The 21300-nt window shown below is 43.2% G+C and overlaps 1 protein-coding gene across 6 annotated transcripts in view; it reads right to left on the reverse strand.

Annotated features, from left to right (window-relative positions):
• Positions 1-1599, reverse strand: part of LOC144684008 (uncharacterized) — a 134837-nt gene extending 133238 nt beyond the window's left edge. For all 6 annotated transcript variants that reach the window (XR_013577380.1, XR_013577379.1, XM_078547688.1 and 3 more), the window contains exon 1: positions 1319-1599. Coding sequence is in view for 2 of the 6 variants with exons in the window: in XM_078547686.1 (XP_078403812.1) it covers positions 1319-1356 (38 nt within the window). In the remaining 4 variants the exon portion in view is untranslated. The remainder of the gene's footprint in view (positions 1-1318) is intronic.
• Positions 1600-21300: the final 19701 nt, after the last annotated feature.

Raw genomic sequence — 21300 nt, forward strand, 5'->3', positions numbered from 1 at the left:
GCCTTTGGCCCCCAACGTCAGGCTCCCAAAGCCTGCGTGGAAACTCTCCCCCAAATCGCTAGATGGTTAAGAGCTTGGCGGAGTTGGCAATATTGCAGTCGTTATCACATGGCTGTTTGTGGGAGCTTGCTGTGCGCAAATTGGCTGCAGCGTCTCCTCCACTACAACAGTGACTGCACGTCTGAAGCGTTTCACTGGCTGCAAAAACAATGGGGTATCCCTAGATCATGAAAGGCACGGTATAAATGCAATTTTATTTAGAAGTGTCCATTATCGTTTAGCACACTATGCTACATTTCAAAAAGAATTTCGGTGAGGATTGAAGAAGGGGTTTCATGTGGCGGGTCTGTTAATACTGTCAGCCAGGTACCAGTGTGGCATCCTGCACCCACGACACTCCCTCTCCCTCCCACAACCATTGGTGCCTGGATCCATTTACCTCTTGAACTGAACTACACAGTCCGCGATCTAATTTAAACCACAATGTTGTTCTTCCCTCTGTACCGCTTTGATACTCAGAGCCATTTGTAGAATTGTAAAATAACCATTCCCCGAAGAAAAAAAATCTTTGTTGGAATGCCCCTGTGGATCGATGATTCAAGACAACAGATTTTAAAATATATATATATCTTATACCACCTAAAACTGTCTAAATGTTCCGTTTTCCAGTTTCAAGGCAGCGCTGTGTATTTATCTGGTTTATCTGGTCTGCTGTCTTAATTAGGTGGATCTCCAAAAGCAAGCCTATATTTCTATTGGGAGGGTTATTTTAAACACGCTGTCCTTGTTAAAGACAACTCGCTGTTTCATCATTTTATTGGACAGGATGGAATGCAACACTTAGAGGGAAAGTGTTCACTGACACATAACCAGCCACAAAAGTTTTCCTTAAAGATCTGTGTCGATAACGAGTTACTTAAGACTTCAGGGAGATTGGTGATAAGAATGCAGGTTGACTGAGGGACAGGTATAACATTGCTGCAGTCTCTCAATGCTCTGCGACTACACACTTCAACTGAGCTCTGACCTTTCCCCCTCCTGGAGTTAACCAGTTCCCAGTCCCAGCGCAAACTTCATTTTCAAATCCGCCCCCCCCACCCCCAAAACGTAAACAATCCTCCAAAACTTATTCCCGATTTCAACAGTGTTTGCTTCTCTCTCTCTCCCTCTCTAGGATACACCACCCGAGGTAAGGTTTCCTACACTCTGGCTGCCCTTCTCCATCGCGTGTGACTCGGGGCAGCGAGCGAGTTCCACACTGATCAAGGGAGCAGTCTCCTGGGCTAATGCATGATACCAACAGAAAACTTTCCCTTACCCTGAACTGCCCCGGAGACAGCAGTGAAGCCCCGCCATCCTCTGTCAGAGAGAGTTCAGCCCCGACTCCATCCTCATGAATGTCAAGCACAAAGAACTGCTCAGCGGTCCCCTTCAGTTGGGCAAATTGACCACACGAGTGGAGCCCAGGAAGGCGCCTGTAATGACCAGTCAGCTCAAGGCGACTGTTCACTTTCCAAGAGTGACACGGGTAATGAGTGAGAGGCCCCAGCATCAGCTCTGAACGCCGTCCAAAAGCTGCACTCCTTCCACACATGTCAATACACCACTGACCCCCCTCCCTCCCTGCCCCACGCCCACTCTCCTTTCCAACACTCCTCCCAATATCCATCATATCTAAGAGCCCAAACATGTTTGCCATTTGACAGTACATTTATCTACACAGTCAATGAATTCCCCCAGTTACTAATTGGCATAAAATTGCCCTGAGGAAATAATTGTATTTCTGGCAGGCTTGAATTCATAGAATTGTGTGAAGTGAATGCCAGCAAACCCTTGCACTAGATTTCACACCCACACCTGGTTTAATCCTAGTTTTTTTTTAAAAAAAGCACACACACACACACACACACACACACACACACAAAATATTACTTTAAATACCGAAGCAAAATACTGTAGATGGAATTCGGAAATTAAAGATATCAGAAAATGGTGGGAATACTAAGCTGGTCAGACAGCATCTGCGGAGAGAAACAGAGGGCGGAATTTTACAGCCCTGTCACAGCGGGATGGGGGCTGGAAAATGCGGCGATCCGTTCAAAAGTCCGCTGACTTCGGCAGGACCGGAAAATCCCGTCAGTGGGTGGGCCATAACATTCCGCCCACGGTTAGCATTTCAGGTCGATGGCCTTTCACCAGGTCCGAAGAAAGATCTGGAGTATTGCTGAAACTGTACTGTGAAGAAACATCTTCCTTCGGTTTTGGCGAAGGGTCATCGACCGGAAACATTAGCTGTTTCTCTCCACAGATGCTGCCTGACCTCTGTCTTTCTGCCCCCTGCTCCTTAAAACCTCCTGTCTCTGTCCAAGCTTTTGGTCATCTGCCTCAGCGACTCCTTACGTGGTGCGGTGTCAAATTTTGTTTAGTAACATTCCTTTGGAGCACCTGGAGACGGTTTAGTTCCTTAAGGGTGTGTATCGGCACTTCAGAATGATGTTAGTGAAGGCTCTGGCATGCATGAACCACTGGGCATGCGCAGAGGGGCCAACTCTAATGTCAGTGGCAGCCATCTTTAAAGGTGGAAGTGGTGATGACACACACAGTGCTATACAAATGTAAGTTGTTGTAGTTGTTGAGGACACCCAAATGAACTTCCCTGTTCTTCTTTGCATAATGTTGTGGGACCCTAATACATGCACCACAAAGGGCAGATGGTGTCTTATATAAACTTTTTACAATTTATATCAATGACTTGGATGAAAGGACCAAAGGAATGGTGGCTAAATTTGTTGACACAAAGATAGGTAGGAAAGTAAATTGTGAAGCGGACCTAAGGAGGCTAAAAAAGGGACATAGATAGGTTAAGTGATTGGGCAACGATCTGGTAAATGGAGTACAACGTGGGCAAATAGGAAATTGTTCAGTTTGGCAGGGGGAATAAAAACGAAGCTTATTAACTAAATGGTGAGAAAGTGCAGAGCTCTGAGGTTGAAGGGCCTGGGTATCCTAGTGCGTGAATCACAAAAGGTTAGTAAGCAGGTACAGCAAGTAATTAGAAAAACTAATAGAATGTTATCATTTATTGTGAGAGGAATTTGATTATAAAAGTAAGGAGGTTATGCTTCAGTTGTACAGGGCACTGGTAAGACCACATCTGGAGTATTGTGTACAGTATTGGTCTCCTTATTTAAGGAAAGATGTAAATGCATTAGAAGAAGTTCAGAGAAGGTTTACTAGACTAATGCTAGGAATGGGTGGGTTATCTTATGAGGAAAGGCTGGACAGGTTAGGCTTGTATCTACTGGAATTTAGAAGAGTAAGAGGCAACTTGATTAAAACCTTTAAGATTCTGGAGGGGCCTTGACAGGGTGGATGTGGAGAGGATGTTTCCTCTTGTGGGAGAATCTAGAACTAGGGGTCACTGTTTAAAAATAAGGGGTCACTCATTTAAGACAGAGATGAGGAGAATTTTTTTCTCTCAACGGGTCGTGAGTCAAAAAGCGGGTCAAAAAGGCAGAGGAAGCAGAGTCTTTGAATATTTTTAAAGCAGAGGTAGATAAACTCTTGATTAACAAGGGGGTGAAAGGTTATCGGGGGTAGACAGGAATGTTGGGTTGAGATTACAATCGGATCAGCCATGATCTTATTGAATGGCGGAGCAGGCTTGAGATGCCAAGTGGTCTACTCTTGCTTCTAATTTGTATGTTCGTATGTCTCGGTTTAACGGTCCCCGGAGAAGGCATACCAACAGTGCAATGCTGTAATGCACTGGAGTATCAGTCTGAATTAATTGCCTTTGACTCGTACATTATAACAACAACGATTTGCATTTTTATAGCACCTTTAACGCACTAAATATCCCGTTGCGCTTCGCAGAAGCCAATGGTGGTGAAAAGGGAGGGGGGTGTGGACAAGCAGTCAGACTTGTAGGAACGTAGACATCATGGAGGGCTGTAGGCCTGGAAAATGTTGCTGGTAGGAAGGGACAAGGCCAAAGGGGGATTTGAACACAAGGGTGAGAACTTTAACATAGAGATATTTCGAGATTGGACATACCACTATCTAATATAGGTCAAAGAACACGGAGTTGCTGGGTGAACAATGTGTGTTAGAGCTGCAGGATGGAAGATGGGAAGGCAGCCTTGAAACAATTGCAATGGTTGATCAATAAACCCCTCCAGCAGGATGCCTGCGATCTATTAGATGGCTTGAAGATAGTGACACACAGCTCTCATCCAAAACTAATTAGGGTCATGTTTCCCCATGTGTGATGGAAGGGTCATCCATAACAGTAATGAATAATGAATAACTTAGGAAAGCCAGTTTCTCCGAAAGCTGATCCAGTTCGAGCATCATATCCCAATTGATGTACTGAATCGGGTCAAACTGCATCCAAACCAACATTTGAAACTAGGCACGGCAGCTCAGGAAGGATATATTGGCCATGGAAGAGGTGCAGCACGGATTCACCACAATGGTTCTGGGGCTAGAAGAGTTAGATTTTGACAAAGCGGCTCACTTGGTTGATACCCCATCCAGCATGTTGACCATTCACTCCTTCCATCACCAGCGATCAGCGTTGTGGATCTACAAGTTGTGCTGCAGCAACTCGCCAAGGGGTGGGTGAACAGAAATTATTTCCTCTGATGGGGGCAATCCAGAACAAGAGGACATAGATTTCAAATTTAAGTTCAGGTGCAAAGTCAGGAAGCACTTCTTTCATAGAAAGGGTAGCAGAAATCTGGAGCTCGCTCCCCCAAAATGTTGAACCTTGCTGGGGAATCAGTAGAAAATTTGAAAACTGAGATTGATGGATTTTTTTTTGTTGGCAAGAGTACTAAACGGTATGGAACTTGATACAGACGCGAGGTATGTAGATGGAGTTTAAGATACAGATCAACCATTGTACAACTGAATGGGGGAGCTCCTGCTCTATGTCCATCGGAAGCAGCTCTCTTGTCCCATCATGCCAACTTGTGATTTTCGTGGGATGGAATGGAATGGTGGTTCATTTTTGATGTCCTAGTTGCAAATTCTGCCATTCCCTGAAGGCAAATTAGAACACAATGGATTTTGCCAGAATATTTCAGTTTATATCAAGTGTTGTTGTAGAAGGATTTAATTCAATCCTCAAGAAAAGGTTTGGGATTTTCCAAAATGGCATTTGATTGTCCAGCATTTCTATTCTGTGAATGATTACACCACACTTTTGTGAGTATTATTTTTTGTCACTGGTTTCAACTATATTAATTCTGCCACTTTTGCATTATCAATGTACATCTAACAGTGGCATCTTGCTTATGCAAGGTGTTGATGAAGTGATGTGACAGCTTAATAATTTAATGAAACTCGTTATCCATAATTTAGTATTGAATGAGTTACGAGTGACTACGTATGTGATCCTAATGAGTTTGTCCCACTGGTAAATCAGCTCTGTTTTTATAAATCTTCTTCACATGGGGTAGTCCGGTGTCAGCTATGACTCAGTTGGCGACACTCTCATCTCTGAGTTGAGAAGGTTGTTGATTCAAGACCCACTCAAGGATGTGAGCACATCAAATCAAAGCTGGCACTCCAATACAGTACTGAGGGGGTGCTGCGCTGTGTTAAACTGAGCTCCCATCTGGATGTAAAAGATCCCACTATACCATTTTGAAGAAGAACAGGGAGTTATCTCTGGCATCCTGACCATTATTTATCTCTTAATCAATATCATAAAAATAGATTATCTGGTCAGTGTCACATTGCTGTTTTTGGGGTCTTGCTGTGTGCACATTCGCTGTCACATTTCCCACATTACAACAGTAACTACAATTCAAAATTACTTTGTAAAGCACTTTGGGATGTTCTGCTGTTATGAAAGGTGCTATAGAAATGCAAGTCTTTCTTTTTTTCTTTCTCTGACCCAACATTGCACATCAGAAACACACCCTTTACTATGCCAATGTGGTATCTCCTTTTGCAATTTCCTAAAACAAACAAGAACTATCTACGTCTAAATGGCATTGCCAATTGGTGCCAAATTGGCAGCAAATTAGGGTCAGTTATGTATTGTTGGGCTATGCCTTCTAGGAACTAGATTGAGAATGAACTTTCCAGTTCCCCAACAGTAATTAGTCTTAATGCAAGCACCAAAACAATAAAAAGCATTGAAAACATGTATCTCATTTTTCCATGTTAATTCCCTCCAAGTTCCAGGAAACTCGTAATAAAGTAAAAATTTTAAAAATCGGACAGCAGTTTAAAAAAAATGTATACATAGACAGTGTTAGGAGATTGGCTTTAAAAGCTCTTATTTTTATGTGACTCGAATGCCACATGTTTTGAGAATCTTAAGCTATTTTAATATTCCACAGTTCACAGCAAGGTCTGCAGCGAGAGAACAGAGAAGCTACTCATTAAGCTAATGAAAGGAAGTCGTCCGTCAAACATGTGTAAACATGAGGAATTATCAGCAGGAAGATGAATGTTTTCCTGTTAGTTGAAATGCAAGATGCCTACTAGACAGAGCTATGTTAACAATACATTACTGAATGAAATTAACTTTGTAAAGATAGGTTTAATTTTTAAAAAAATATTGCATTGTTCACCATTACCACTAACTTGCATTGTTGGCATAAAATTCCGATCCCAGGGGTTGTATATCTCCAATTTGGGTTTTCTCTCCATAAATTGTAATAAACAGAGGACCCTGTGACCCCACTGATCTCCGAACCGAAATTCCTGACAGGTCAAGCTGTGTGCTGAGAAGGGTATGTAGCAACATTTACCCCAAACCTGTCTTTATTCTTCAGGTGAACACCGCCAGCTCTTCGTATTCGTTGACCTAACAATATTCGTTGGACGTCAGGGATGGGTGGAAAAAAAGTCACAAAACTAGCCAGTTTAGCAGCGGAAGATTCTTTTGTTTCAGAACTGAGATAACTTAATGACTATTATTACTCTACAGATAAGAGCTGAACTCATATCTCAAAGTGGCCCAGAGCTGCTTGTGGTTAAAGTTCAAACATCTGGGGGTGTGATTTTTGTCTTCACTGATTGTGTGGTAATCTGTGGGAGGGGGTTGTACATGCCTTACAGGATCCGTCTGATATTCATGCCATTGAAATCGATTAAATCTATGTGGACAAAAAAATCTACCGCCCAGACTTTGCCCAGATTAATTTCAGATGGGATTTCAGTGCTGCATTGAGGGAGTGCTGCACTGCTGGTGATGCCATCTTCTGGGCGAGACGTTAAAATGAGGCTCTTTCTGCCATTTCAGGTGGATTTAAAAGGTCTTATAACACTTTTGGATAAGAGTAGGTGAGTTCTCCCTGGTGTCTTGATCAATATTTATCCCTTAATCAACATCAGTGAACAAAATGATGAATTGGTCATTTATCACATTGAGGGAGCTTTGTGGTGTCTGGAGGTCATGAAAGATGCTACAGAAATGTAAGTTCTTTCCATTCCTTTTCTTTTAGATCTCTGCTTGTGAGCACACTATTATTATCATTGGCCCGCATCTTAGTCAATTGAGCAATTGCTCACTGTAGCTTGAATCATAAACACAGTGGTAGGGTTAAAAAAAATGACTCGTATTTTGCATTTTTAACTGGGTTTAAGGGGTGTGTTTGGCAGAGGTGAATGCAGATCCATTTCCTAAGTGAGCTTAGGTTTCTATCAATGATTTGGGGAGAAATTTTTGATCCTAGCCCAAGATTTCCAGTTAACTGGTTACCAAGCTATGATGACAATGAACAAGTAATAAATCGCGCTGAAGGAAATGGAATCAGTGACTATTCTCTGGAGAACCTTCTTCATAAGAGCACAAAACTTCATTTTGACCTTTGCTCTGACCTTTCCCCTCAAACTTTCACTCCAAAAATATCAAATGGAAGGATTCTCCAAATGTCATGATTTAACTAGAAATTTTGTAGTATCCTCTACTTTCATGGACAGTATTTTAATTAACAATCAAAGCTAATTTCAGTGTCTTGTTCCACAGATGCAAACAGTTACATAATTAATTTGTTAAGACAGAATGCCTGAGCGTTATTTACTGCTGATGTGCCACAGCGACAGATCATTCAAACCTATGGCTGCCAGTTTTACTGTGCTGTGTAAGTGATCTTTATTAATGTGAAGGATGAATCAGCATTGGCCCATCAAATGAGACCCAGCATTTCCCTATTGCCTGATTCTCACAGGGAGTGTAACTAGGGTTGTGCCAACTCCGGTCCAACAAATTCCTGGATCTTTCATCACGTTAGCTCCAATCATCCGGCCAAGCAATTTTTTTTTTCCCCCATCTCCAATATTTTTAGAACTAAGAAACGCAAGTGTCCAAAGAAAATGAAAAAAAATACACCCAGCTGCTTTTAATGGCCCTATGATTTTTCTCCCGTGTGCTGCTGACAGCAGCGTCCAGGAGATTAACTTTTAATTCCCTGGAGACTCCGGGACGATCCTGGAGGGTTGGGAACCCTGGGCGGAATTTTAGGGCAGCAGGATTTTACGCTCCCACCGAAGTCAGTGGAGTTTAGAATGGCTCACTGCATTTTAAGGCCCCGTCCGCACCGTGGTGGGGCCATAAAATTCTGGTGTAACCCGGATCTGGAGTCTCCTGAGGTGTCTGTGAGTAACCCCGTTTCCAGCCTGCAGCCAAAGCTGGCCCCTTCACCCAGAGTGTGTTTATCCTGAGCATGTTGGAACGGTTCCTTATTGAACAACACGTTAGCCTCATTCTTTTGATCCTTGCCAAAAACAGGAAAGTAAATTCAGCAACAGGCATTCATATATGGTATTATAGCACTAGGTATTATATAGGTATCATCACTAACACTGCCTGTTTCCACTTTGGTAACACCGTCCCGACCCCAACCCTGCCTCAGCTCATCAGCTGCTGAAACCATCATCCAGGCATTTGTCGCTTCTAGACTGTCAATAGTCAATATTCCAATACCGTCCTGGCTGGTTTCCAATCTTTCACTTACTGTACACTTGAGGGCATCCAAAACTCTGCTGTCTGTGTCCAAACTCATGCCAGATTCTTTCTGTTCACCCATCAACCCTGTGCTCTCTAATCTACACTGGCTTCTGGTTAAGCAATGTCTTCATTTTTAAATTCTTATGTTTGTTTTAGAATCTCTCCGTGGCCTGGCCCCTCCCTATCTCTGTGACCTCCTCCAGCAATAAAACCCTCTGGGATATCTGTGCTTCTGACCTCGTGCACCCCCGACTTTAATTGCTCCACCGTTGGTGGCTGTGCCTTGAGCTGAAAAGGCCCTGTGGTAATCTGAGGTCCAATACACCTTTAAGAGAATGTGAGCAGGTTGACCATGTGATTGCATTTCACAATTGCTGAGTAGCGCGGGCTACAATGTTAATCAGTAGTTTAGAATAGGGTCTGGTTTGAGAAGCACACACGTGTTAGTGCTCTATTACTTGTGTTAATAAACAGCATGTGCTTCATCTCACATTGGTCTCCGCGTCTGCAGTATATTGTTTACCAACTCACTCACCGGTAGATAGGCGTGCAGCCGTGTTCACAAGCAAAGCGACCTGACAGAAGGAACATAACTGGCCCTAAGCTCTGGAATTCACTCTGTAAACCTCTCTGCCACCTACCTCTCTTGCCTCTTTTGAGACACTCCTTAAAACCTACACCCCTATCTTTTGGCTATCTGTTCTATATCTCCTTATGCACTTCGGTGTCAAACTTTGTTTGATACTATTCCGTGAAGCATTTTGGAACGCTTTACAACATTGAAGGCACTGTATAAATGCGCAGGGCAGGATGTCCCGAAGCACTTTACAGCCAATGAAGTACATTTTGATGCGTGGTTACTGTTGTAATGTAGGAAAAGCGACAGCCAATTTGTGAGCAGCAAATTCCCAGGAATCCTTGTCATTAAATATTCCTTTCCTCTTGGTTTAAGTAGATGTTATTTCTGACCATAGTTTGGTGGCTATGCTGTTAGGCATTTGGGCCCTTGCACAACTTGCATCAAAGTTTTGATTTTGGCATTTGTACTCGAGCTTTCCAGGGTAGTGAATTTCCTGCTCTCACTCAGTGCTTCGAGGGGATGAAAGGAATCCTGGTGGCGTAAAGGCTCCTTTCCATGAAATTTGAACACTGCTCTCAGTGAATCAGCTAAGCAGTGACACTGATGTCACCTATTGGGATGTTCAGGGCTTTGAGGCTCCCTGGCCAAGGAGTTTGCTGGAAAGAAAACAGGGCCTTTTTTGGTTAAAGTAAGGTAGGGAAAACTCCAGTTGTAATGTTTGGGTGTTGAAGTTGAGCACCAGGTTCCTTTTCGTCTTTTGGCTGGAGTGTGTTCCTTTTAAAAAAAATAAATTGGCTTCCTTTGGCTCTGTACTATGAGAAGGAAAATGGTGAATAAAATCATGCTGTGAAGGGATATCATAGAATTATAGAATCTTACAGGGGCAATGGCCGCTTGGCCTGTCACACCTCTGTCAGCTCTTTGAAAGGGCTTTCAGGTTTAATCCCATGCACCGGCTCTTTCACGTATGCCAAATTAATTTCAGTTAGGTTAAATTTGGTTGAAATTAATCCTCATTTTTTTTGCTGCTAAATGAGTTTATGAAATTACCATTTATGATCTGAGTGGCCATTGATTTCCTAGCTGTATAAATTTGCCTCGCCCGTATTTATCTCTTCTGTCAATGTGGTCGCCATAGTTAAACTGGAGTGTTTCGCTATAACAACAATCTGTTCGTTCTTGATATGAAGAGAAGAGACATTACATCAAGAGAATGTTTAAAGATCAGCGTTATCTTTTAGTTAACAGTCCTCCTGTTCTAAATTGAGGCTGTGGAATTCTGTTTCGCATCGGAACTCTGGAACCACCAGGAAAATTGGCCGAGGCCTAGTTGCAATAAGAGAATCCTCACAGCCTTGTGAAGGACTGAACTCCTTTCCCCACTGTCCTCCGCCCCTCACAAGGCAAATGACAGCGAGGGGAGGGAGCTAGATAGAGGGACCTCAATTGTGACTCATCTGCCCACACCCACAGCCTGGTGGAAATTAGGCTGAAGGTGGGGGGTGGCGGAGGTGGTTGCTGCTAAAATGGAGCAGGGACCTTAGCCATTCTTACTCTGCCCAATTTTAAACTGCAGAGGCAGGATCTTCTGGTTGGGCGAGAGGGGGCGGGGCCCGCTCGCCGACGCATAAAATGACGCTGGGTGAGGTCGGGTGGGCGGGCAGCCAAGTCGGCTGTGTACCTGCCAACTTGTCGACGGCCTATTAAGGCCATTTAAAAAGTAATTGAGGTCGTTAATGGCCCTGCCCGTCCAGCCTTAAGGTTGGCGGGCAGGCTGGGAGCCCAGGCGGGCTTCAGAAAAAGCATCAAACCTCATCCACGGGAGGGGGGGTGAGGTTTCATGAGGGATTTAAAAATCTAAGAATATTTCAAAATAAAAGTTATGGACATATCCCAACTCATGTGACAGTGTGACATGGCAGGCAATTTCTCAGCTTTATTTAAAGTTTAACATCTGAGCCAATCTCCCTGAGGCAGCATTTTGCTGCTTCTGGGAGATCTGTGCGCTCTTTCGCGTGCATGCACAAAAGAGCGCACTCCCGGCTGAGGGAATCCACTCCCGGCTGAGGGAATTCCACCCCCCACCCCCACCCCCGCACAGGGAGCGCATAGCGCTTCCTGGCGGACATCACGCTGGGCGGGCCTTATTTGGCCCGCCCACGTAAAATGGTGGCGCGCCCCCAACTGGGGGCACCAATCGGGAATCTTCCTGACTGTGCCCGCTCCCGCACATCCCCCCGACGGGGGGGGACAATGTTGCCCCAGGTTTAACTTCTCATCTGGAAGACTGTGTCCAGCAGTGCAGCACTCCCCCAATACAGCACGGAAATCCCAACCTGAAATGAAATTGGGAAAAGTTTGGATGGTAGATATTTGCCCACATGGATTTCATCAATTTCAGTGGAATGAGTATCAGGCCGATTCTAGAGTTAATGTACAAACTCCTCCGACAGATTACCACACAGCCAGTGAGGACAACAATCACTCCCCACATGTTTGAACTTTAACAAGAAGATGTTCCATTTGGGCCACACTGGGCAATGAGCTCAGCTCTTATCCGGCAACTCCAATTTCCACTCCCACCCACTGTCCGGGCAGTGATCCCAGCTTGGTTTGGGCAAGACTCTGAATATGGCACAAAGTTAGGAAGAGACGGGAGAGGCCATTTGACCCATCTAGCTTATCATTCCGTAGAAAGCCCACAACCGCACGGTCTTACTGCCTCTCGAATGGTCCCGCAGGGTTTGGCCACTACCGCTCCAGAAAATCATTTCAGGTTCTGATTGCCCTTTGGGGGTGGCGTTTCAGCTTTGAAGTCCAATGTAAATCTGGTGTTGTGAATTGGCCATCATTATAGAAACCACTTCAGTTTCCGGAATATGGAAACAAACTCTGGGAGCTAAACCCGCACCAAGCCTCGAAATGTAAGCTTGCTGCTAGCCCTGCTCTGCTGTAAACCAATCCTGCCCCAAGTTTAAATCAAGGCCAGGGCTTTCCTACATGAGGAGAACGTGCTCCTGTAGCTTATTCATAACTTGATATTACTGGTCAGTATGCCAATTGCAAGGAAGCCTGCTGGCCTCCCAAAGCCCAAATATAGGTGCCAGTTATGACTCAGCAATGTCATCTCTGAGTCAGAAGTTTGTGTGTTTGATTCCAGTCTGTGAGACTTGAGCACAGAATCTATACTGACACTCAGGTCAGTACTCTGGGTGCACTGCAGTATCAGGAATGATGTCTTCCACGATGAGACATTAAACTGAGGCCCCAACTGCCTTCTCATGCAGATGTAAAAGATCGCACCGTTTTGAAGACGAGGAAGGGAGTTATCCTCACTGCCCTGGCCAATATTTACCGTCAATCAACGAAGGAACAGATGATCTGGTCATTTATGACATTGGTGTTTGTAGGATCTTGCTGTGTGCAAACTGGTTGCCATATTTCCTGCATTACAATAGTGACTAAAGTACTAAATTGGTGATAAAGCACTTTGGAACATCCTGAGATTATGAAAGGTGCTATCTTAATGCAAGGTTGTTCTATTCTTAATGTGGAGCCTTTAACAAGCTGAGTGAGGAAATGGAAGCAGTTCCTATAATGAAGGCCATTTCGCAACGCCAGGTTTAACATTGAACATCAAAGTTGAAACACTACCCCAAAGGGCAATCAGAACCTGAAATGATTTCCTGAAACGTTAGTGGCAAAATCTTGTGGAACCATTCAAGAGGCAGTAAGACCATGTGGTTATCGCGGGATTGTGGGCTTTCTATGGAATGATAAGCTAGATGGGCCAAATGGTCTTTCTCATCTCTTCTTAACTTTGTACCTTAACCATCTACATTATTGGGGTAGATTCCAGCCCCACACTCAATATTGGTAGAGTGGCCAGCTGGTGGAGTGCGCAGTCTGCCTATAGCAACAACAGGAGGAGGTCTAGTCCAATTTGAGGGCCAGTACTCATGAACTTAGGGCCAACAGGCTGAGGGTGGAAAACACTCTGGGTAAGAGGCCTGGAAATCTCCCCCACTGGAGTGAACTAGAGATAGGTTAAAAATCCAGGCCAATATGAACTGCCTATTATGTTTGCTGCATACTCAACATAATGAGTTCACAAAGAAAGTTAGCTTAGTTTTGAGCATTTTATAATGATTACAACACAGCATTTACTTAAAGAAATAGTTGATCAGGCTGCTTGAGCACAAATATAAGAAACCCCAACTCTGTATGGGTTACACAGCTAATCTAAACAAGTGGGATTCCCTACCTACCATTGATACTGATGGAATCACAAATAATATTTTAGAGATTCAGAATTTTGCAGCAGACAATAGAATTTATTTAGTCAGTTGTATCTGTGTCACCTCTCAACATTGTTTCCTTTTCCAAATACTTGTTCACGTCTCTGTGAAAAGTTATTCTGGATTGAGTTTCCACCATTGTTTCTGGTGGGGCATTCCATGCTCTAATGATCTTCTGCATAAAATAGTCCCTTTCTCCTTTTCTTCCTTGCTTTTTTGGTGTCGGTGCCTGAGAGGCCGGGCAGCTGCCAAAGGCCAAAGGCCACACTTTCTTTCGTGACTTGCTCCCGCTGGTCAGGGAATGAAGCCCTCGGGTGGCTGCCGGGCACATTTCCTGGTGCTGATTGAGTGAGTGGCCCTGTCAACGGAGGGATCTGGGAAGTGCTGTACACCAGCAAGCAAAAATATACAAAAACGTTCTTCCTCTTCTTCTGTCTGTGAGCAGACCAAAGCTACAACATCGCAAAGACAGGTGGCAGGTCAGAAGATTGGAAAGAATATAAAGAACAGAAAAGAATGACAAAAAGATTAATAAGGAGGGAAATATTAGAATACGAGAGAAAGCTAGCTCGTAAGTAAAGATGGATAGTATGAGTTTCTATAGATACTTAAATAAGAAATGAGTTAACAAAGTGAGCATCAGACTTATAGAAAGTGCATCCGGGGAACTGATAATGGAAAGTAGGGAGATGGTGGATGAATTAAACAGGTATTTTGCTTCGGTCTTCACTGTAGAGGACACAAGTAACATCTCGGAAATAGTTGTAAATCAGGAAACGGAAGGGAGGGAGGGAAGAACTCAGGAAAATTACAATCACCAGGGAATTGGCATTGAGCAAATTGTTGGGGCTGCAGGCTGACAAATCCCCAGGTCCAGATGGACTTCACCCTAAGGTCTTGAAAGAAGTGGCTAATGAGATAGTTGAAGCATTGGTTTTAAATTTCTAAAATTCCCTAGATTCAGGAAAGGTTCCATTAGATTAGAAAATAGCAAATGTAAGTCCTTTATTCAAAAAGGGAGGGAGACAGAAAGCAGAAAACTACAGGCCAGTTAGCCTAACATCTGTCAGAGGGGAAATATTAAAAGCTATCATTAAAGATGTTATAGTAGGGCACTTCAAACAATTCAAGGCAATCAGGCAGAGTCAACATGGTTTTGTAAAAGGGAAATCATGTTTATTAAATTTATCAGCGTTCTTTGAAGCATGTTAGCACTGTGGATAAAGGGGAACATACTGTACTTAGATTTCCAGAAGGCATTTGATAAAGTGTGACATCAAAGGTTATTGCGGAAAATGAAAGCTCCTGGTCTAGGAGGTAACATATTGGAATGGATAGAAGATTGGCTAGCTAACAGGAAGCAGAGAGTTGGCATAAATGGTCTTTTTCTGGTTGGCAGGATGTGACGAGTGGTGTGCCACAGGGACCAATGCTGGGGCCTCAACTTTTTGCAATTTATATAAATGACTTGGATGAAGGGACCGAATTGAATGATTGCTAAATTTTCTGACAATACAAAAATAGGTAGGAAAGTAAATTGTGAAGAGGAAATAAAGAGGCTACATAGGGACATAGATAGATTAAGTGAGTGAGTAAATATCTGGTAAATGGTGTATGATGTGGGCAAATGTGAAATTGTTCATTTTGGCAGGAAGAATAAACAAGAAGCTTATTATCTAAATGGTGAGAGATTGCAGAGCTCTGAGATTCAGACGGTTCTTGGTGTCCTAGTGCGTGAATCACAAAAGGCGAGTGTGCGGGTACAGCAAGTAATTAGAAAAGCTAATAGAATGTTATCATTTATTGTGAGGGGAGTTAATTACAAAAGTAGGGAGGTTATGCTTCAGTTGTATAGGGCACTGGTCAGACCACATCTAGAGTACTATGTATAGTACTGGCCTCCTTATTTAAGGAAAGATATAAATGCATTAGTAGCAGTTCAGAGAATGTTTACCGGGCTAATACCAGGAATGGTCAGGTTGTCTTGTGATGATAGGTTGGACACGTTAGGCTTGTATCCACTGGGATTTAGAAGAGTGAGATGCGACTTAACTGAAACCTTTAAGATCCTGAGGGGTCTTTACAGGGTGGATGTGGAGAGGGTGTTTCCTCTTGTGGGAGAATCTAGAACTTGGGGTCACTGTTTAAAAATAAGTGGTCGCTCGTTTAAGACAGAGATGAGGAGAAATTCTTTCTCTCAGAGGGTTGTGAGTCTTTGGAACTCTTCCTCAAAAGGTGGTGGAAGCAGTCCTTGAATATTTTTCAGGCAAAGCCAGATAGATTCTTGATTAGTAAGAGGGTGAAAGGTTATCGGGGGTAGACAGGAATGTGGGGTTGGGGTTACAATCAGATCAGCCATGATCTTATTGTATGGCGGAGCAGACTTGAGGGGCTGAGTGGCCTACTCCTGCTCCTAATTCGTATGTTCATAACCTCCACCACGGGTAGGACTAGGAGGAGCATTCCAAATCCATCTCAGCTGCAACGGGGATTGAATCTCATGCTGTTGGCACCAATCTGATTCACACCAGCTGTTGAGCTAACTGGGCGAATTGGCTCCCCCAAGGAGCGAGGGTTTTTGTGGCAACATACGCTTTTACATGCATGCTGTAGCCTGGAGCCTTCTTTCCATCAAATGGCTCACTAGGGATTTCTCCCACTCTTACTGCCTGCCACTGGCGTGTGTGAGAAGGATTTATAAGTTGATACTCAACCTGTTTGGCTGCATTATGAACAGACTTTCCTTGCCCATCAAGCACTGGAGTGGGATTTGAACCTGGAGCTTCTGGCTCAGATGCAGAGATGCTACCCACTCCACCAGAAGACCTCCTAACCATTACAAGGGCTTTAAAATAACAAACGGCTCATTTTCCTGCTTAGCGCTGGGACGAAGGTGAGAGTGATACCCAGAAATGGAGGCATAAGAAAGGAGCCACCACAATTAGGCCTGAGGCCCAAAGGGCCTTGGGCAACAAGAAGCAGACCAGGGAGTCAGGTATTGATGAAAAAGGACAGGAGGCAGTTAAGAACAGGTGGGTGAGGCAAGGGCAGACCAGGTATCAGCTTGATGGTGGTGAAAGTTGGTCACCACAGTGGGGAGACTTAGTTTAAACATTTTTCATAAAAATGTTTGAACTAACCTTCAAAGGCTTGAAACAACACCCACCAGAATGGAGGTTGGGAAACCCTCAAGTTTCAAAAGTAACAGCGTTCTTACCGTAAGTACAATTAATGAGATAAAGGGAAAAAAATACCATAAAAGTGAGTCACAACTGTGACTGTGCCAGAAAAAGCATGATAGAAAATTGTTTTAGAGACTAAACCTTGCACTACAAGAAGTACAAACAGACTTATTTTTATCTAAATAGATGAGATTATGTGATTCAAAACATCATGTTTGGAACCAGCTCAATTGGGTCTGTAGCATAAACTTTATTATTTTAATTGATGGCCATTCCTTCTAGCAGACAGTTGTCGCTACTGCATTTAGTTTGATGTTCACCATGCACTGTCATCCAAAACTCTGTTGTCTCAATCCTAACTCGCACCAAGTCCCATTCACCCTGCACACTTGCGTTTGTTGATCTACATTGGCTCCTGGTCCATCAGCATCAGAAAATTAAAATTTTCATCCTCATATTTAGATCCATTCAAGGCCTCACCCCTCCCTATCTCCATTACCTCCTCAAACTCTACAACCATCCAAGAAGGTCATGTCCTCCAATTGCAACCTCCTGTGCACCCCACCACTACCTTCCCATTGTCCCCACCAGTGCGGCTGCACTTCCAGCTCCCTAGACTCCATAGTGTGCATTCCCTCTCTAAATCCTTCTGCATCTATATCTCCCCTCTCATCCTATAAGAGCCTTTGTGAATACTCTTTTGGTAACCCCTCCTAATGTTTTGTTCTTTGGCTTGATGTTCATTTATTTCATAACACCACTGTGAAACATCTTGGGATAACTTCCTACGTTAAAAGCACTAACTAAATGCAAGTTCTTATCTTTGGCTTCAGTGGAAATAAAAATGATAGACGAAACTGTAACATGGGTTGTTGACCCACTGTCGACCATTGTGCACTACTGCACAAAGTCAAGAAACTCCCCCACGCTGAGTGGAACAACATGGGTTAAGCGACAATGTTACAAATTTATTATCAACAAACCGTGAAATGTAAACCCAGCCCAGCTGCACACCATTACCTCCATTTACTCCCACCAACATAGCAGGCCAAATCCTGCTCCAATCTGTGCTGCGCAGTGTTCCCTGGACAACACTCAAAACCGCAAATGAGCAGGCTAAACAATATCACAAACAAAATATATAATGGCAAAAAAACCCTCTTATAATATGGTATCAATTCACTATTACCACTCTTAAATCAGCATTCTTTTTTACATTAGCCACCAGCCACATGTAGGAATCCAGATGAGGTTAATTGTGTTGGTGGTTAATTATTTAAGAATGAGTAAAATACACCATTGGACCTGAGGAATCAAACCCACAGTGGTGGAATGTTTTCATGCAGATTTTTAACCTTTCTATTCATTTGTTAAAAGAACGGTAAGGTGAAAGGCAGAGTGCGCAATTACTTTACACCGGTGGTTACTTCTTTTTGGCTGTCAACTAAAATTGTGTGTAACACTGGTAAAAATAAAGGCTGCCATTACCATGGGAACACCAGCAACATTGTATGGAGAGCAAGGGCTGTCATTGTAGCCAGCTTGACCAATCAGAATTCATGGTGCAACTTAACTTATTTATTCACACCTGAACTTCACCCGATCACAGACTTCTCTGGTATGCTCTTTTCCAGTCTCCTATGGCTCTACTCTTGCTTAAAAACAATTCCTCTCTTAACATCAGAAACAAAAGCAGAAACAGAAATACCTAGAAAAACTCAACAGGTCTGGCAGCATCGGCGGAGAAGAGTACAGTTGACGTTTCGAGTCCTCATGACCCTTCATGAGGGCTCGAAATGTCAACTATGCTGCCAGACCTGCTGAGTTTTTCCAGGTATTTCTGTTTCTGTTTTTGTTTTGGATTTCCAGCATCCGCAGTTTTTTTGTTTTTACCTCTCTTAACATCATCCAGTTTTGAGGAAAGGTCATTGACCTGAAATGTTAGCTCTGTTTCTCTCCCCACAGATGCTGCCAGACCTGCTGAGCTTTTCCAGCATTTTCTGTTTTCAATTTTACTGTTTAACATATAATAGAACAGATTACATAGACTAGGCTTGAACTCCCTTGAATGTACAAAATTAAGGGGTGATCTAATTGAAGCATTTCTGATTAAAGGATTTGAGAGGGTAGACACTATAGAAACTATTTCCTCTGATGGGGGAGTCCAGAGCAAAGGGGTAGAAACTTAAAATTAGAGAAAGCCATTTTAGGATAAATGTCAGAAAAAACCTCTTCACATAAAGGGCAGTGGTATTGTTAACCCAACAGCCTGCTGAGGCCGAGAGTTGAGTTAAAATTTATAGATTTTTGTTAGGCAAGGTTATTAAGGGTTATGGAGCCAAGGTGGGTAGATGGAGTTCAGGTACAGTTCAGGTACATGATCTAATTGCAGGAATAGGCTCAAGAGGTTGAATGGTCTACTCCTGTTCCTATGTTCCTACAAGAGCAGGGTGTGGTTGTTGGAGGTCAATCATCTCAGCTCCAGGACATCACTGCAGGAGTTCCTCAGGGTAGTGTCCTACGCCTAGTCATCTTCAGCTGTTTCATCAATGACCTTCCTTCCATCATAAGTCAGGAGTGGGAATGTTCACTGATGATTGCACAATGTTCAGCACCATTCACGACTCCTCAGAGACTGAAGCGGCCCATATCCAAATGCAGCAAAATCTGGACAATATCCAGGCTTAGGCTGATAAGTGGCAATTTGCTTTCGCGCCACACAAGTCCCAGGCAATGACCATCTCCAACAAGAGAGAGTCTAACCATCTGCCCTTGATGTTCAATGGCATCATCATCACTCATCACAGTATAACCCAGCGCTCTCTGGTGTTCCACCCTTTACGCAAATGCCCATTTAAAACCACTATTTCCTGCATAAATGGCTAAATGGCAGTCAGGAAATCCACTAGAATTAAAAGTAAGCACTGCCTCAGCAGATAAGTGCATGTTTCTAATCCAGCAGCAAAGAATGTTTCGGTGAATAGAGCACATGAATAAATCAGCTGCTAGGGTAAAAACTCTGACTGGTAGAGTTCACGTACAAACACTGAATATGTTTGTACTATACCACTGAATGGATCATTTCCATAGCATTATCTGAAAGTAGCAGTTAACTTCCCGGTTACAAGCTTGGCTACAGAGGAAACCAACCCAGCGGCATTTGCCAACACTTTCCAGACCAATTAAGGAAGCTAGTGAGCAGGACACAGGATTTCCGTGACTAGTTCAGAAAAAAAACAGAAGCCTGTAGAAGGGTTAGCTTTGGAGAAGAGAGAAACTTTGCTCACAGAGATACTCCAGGCTGCTAAAATTTGTAATAGCTTAGCTCTCAGACTTCTGCAGACCCTGAGCTGTCCCTGAACTATACCAAAGGTATAACTGGTTGTAACACAATATATTCAGCAAATCACAAGTACAGTCCACTTGGCTGCGCTCTGCCAAATTGCAAAATGGATTACCATGTAGTCATGTAACTAGTGCCAGGCATTGTTAATGTCTTATCAATTGCATTGTTACGGTTTGTTAATGTCATGTCAATCACATTGTTAAGGTTTGTTAATGTCAATTACATTGTTAAGGTTAGGAGAAACAGGTGATTGGTATTAATTGTCTTTTAAGCGCATATAAATAGGGGATAGCTGGGACACTAGGCATGTGGGAGGAGAGCTGTGAGACTGAACAAGTCAATAAACTCTGTCAGCAAAGAAAATCTCTGTGTCCTGGTTTTGGCTTCACCAACTGGCTTGGATCCTATTAACAGGCACCATCCAAGTCATTATTGTATCTCACAAAGCCATGAGCTCTACCATATAGAAGGACATGGGCAGCAAATGTATTGGTATATCAATACCTTCATGTTTCTCTTCAAGTCACACAATGTGCTAACTTGTACATATTGCAGTTCCTTCATTGTCACTGGGTCAAAATCCTGGAACTCCCGACCTAACAGCATTGTTAGTTTCATACCTTCACCACACAGACTGCAACAATTCAAGAAGAAAGCCCACCAGCAACTTCTCAAGGGCAACTAGGGTTAAGCAATAAATGCCAGCATAGCCAATGATGTCCATATACTGAGAATTACTTTTTTTAAATAAATGCCAGCTACCTGAGCTCTTGCAACTCTCTTTGTCTCCATTTTTGACATAGGAAGTTGTAATAGAGAGTTTGAGGGTGCAATTTCTGACTTATTTGGATAACCTGTCCTTTTGTGTTTTATTTCACTGATGCTAGGTCACTTTTATATTTTAGTTTTGTTGCTTCTTCCTC

Source organism: Cetorhinus maximus, chromosome 8 (genome assembly GCF_964194155.1).
Source record: "Cetorhinus maximus chromosome 8, sCetMax3.hap1.1, whole genome shotgun sequence".
Lineage (NCBI taxonomy): Eukaryota > Metazoa > Chordata > Chondrichthyes > Lamniformes > Cetorhinidae > Cetorhinus > Cetorhinus maximus.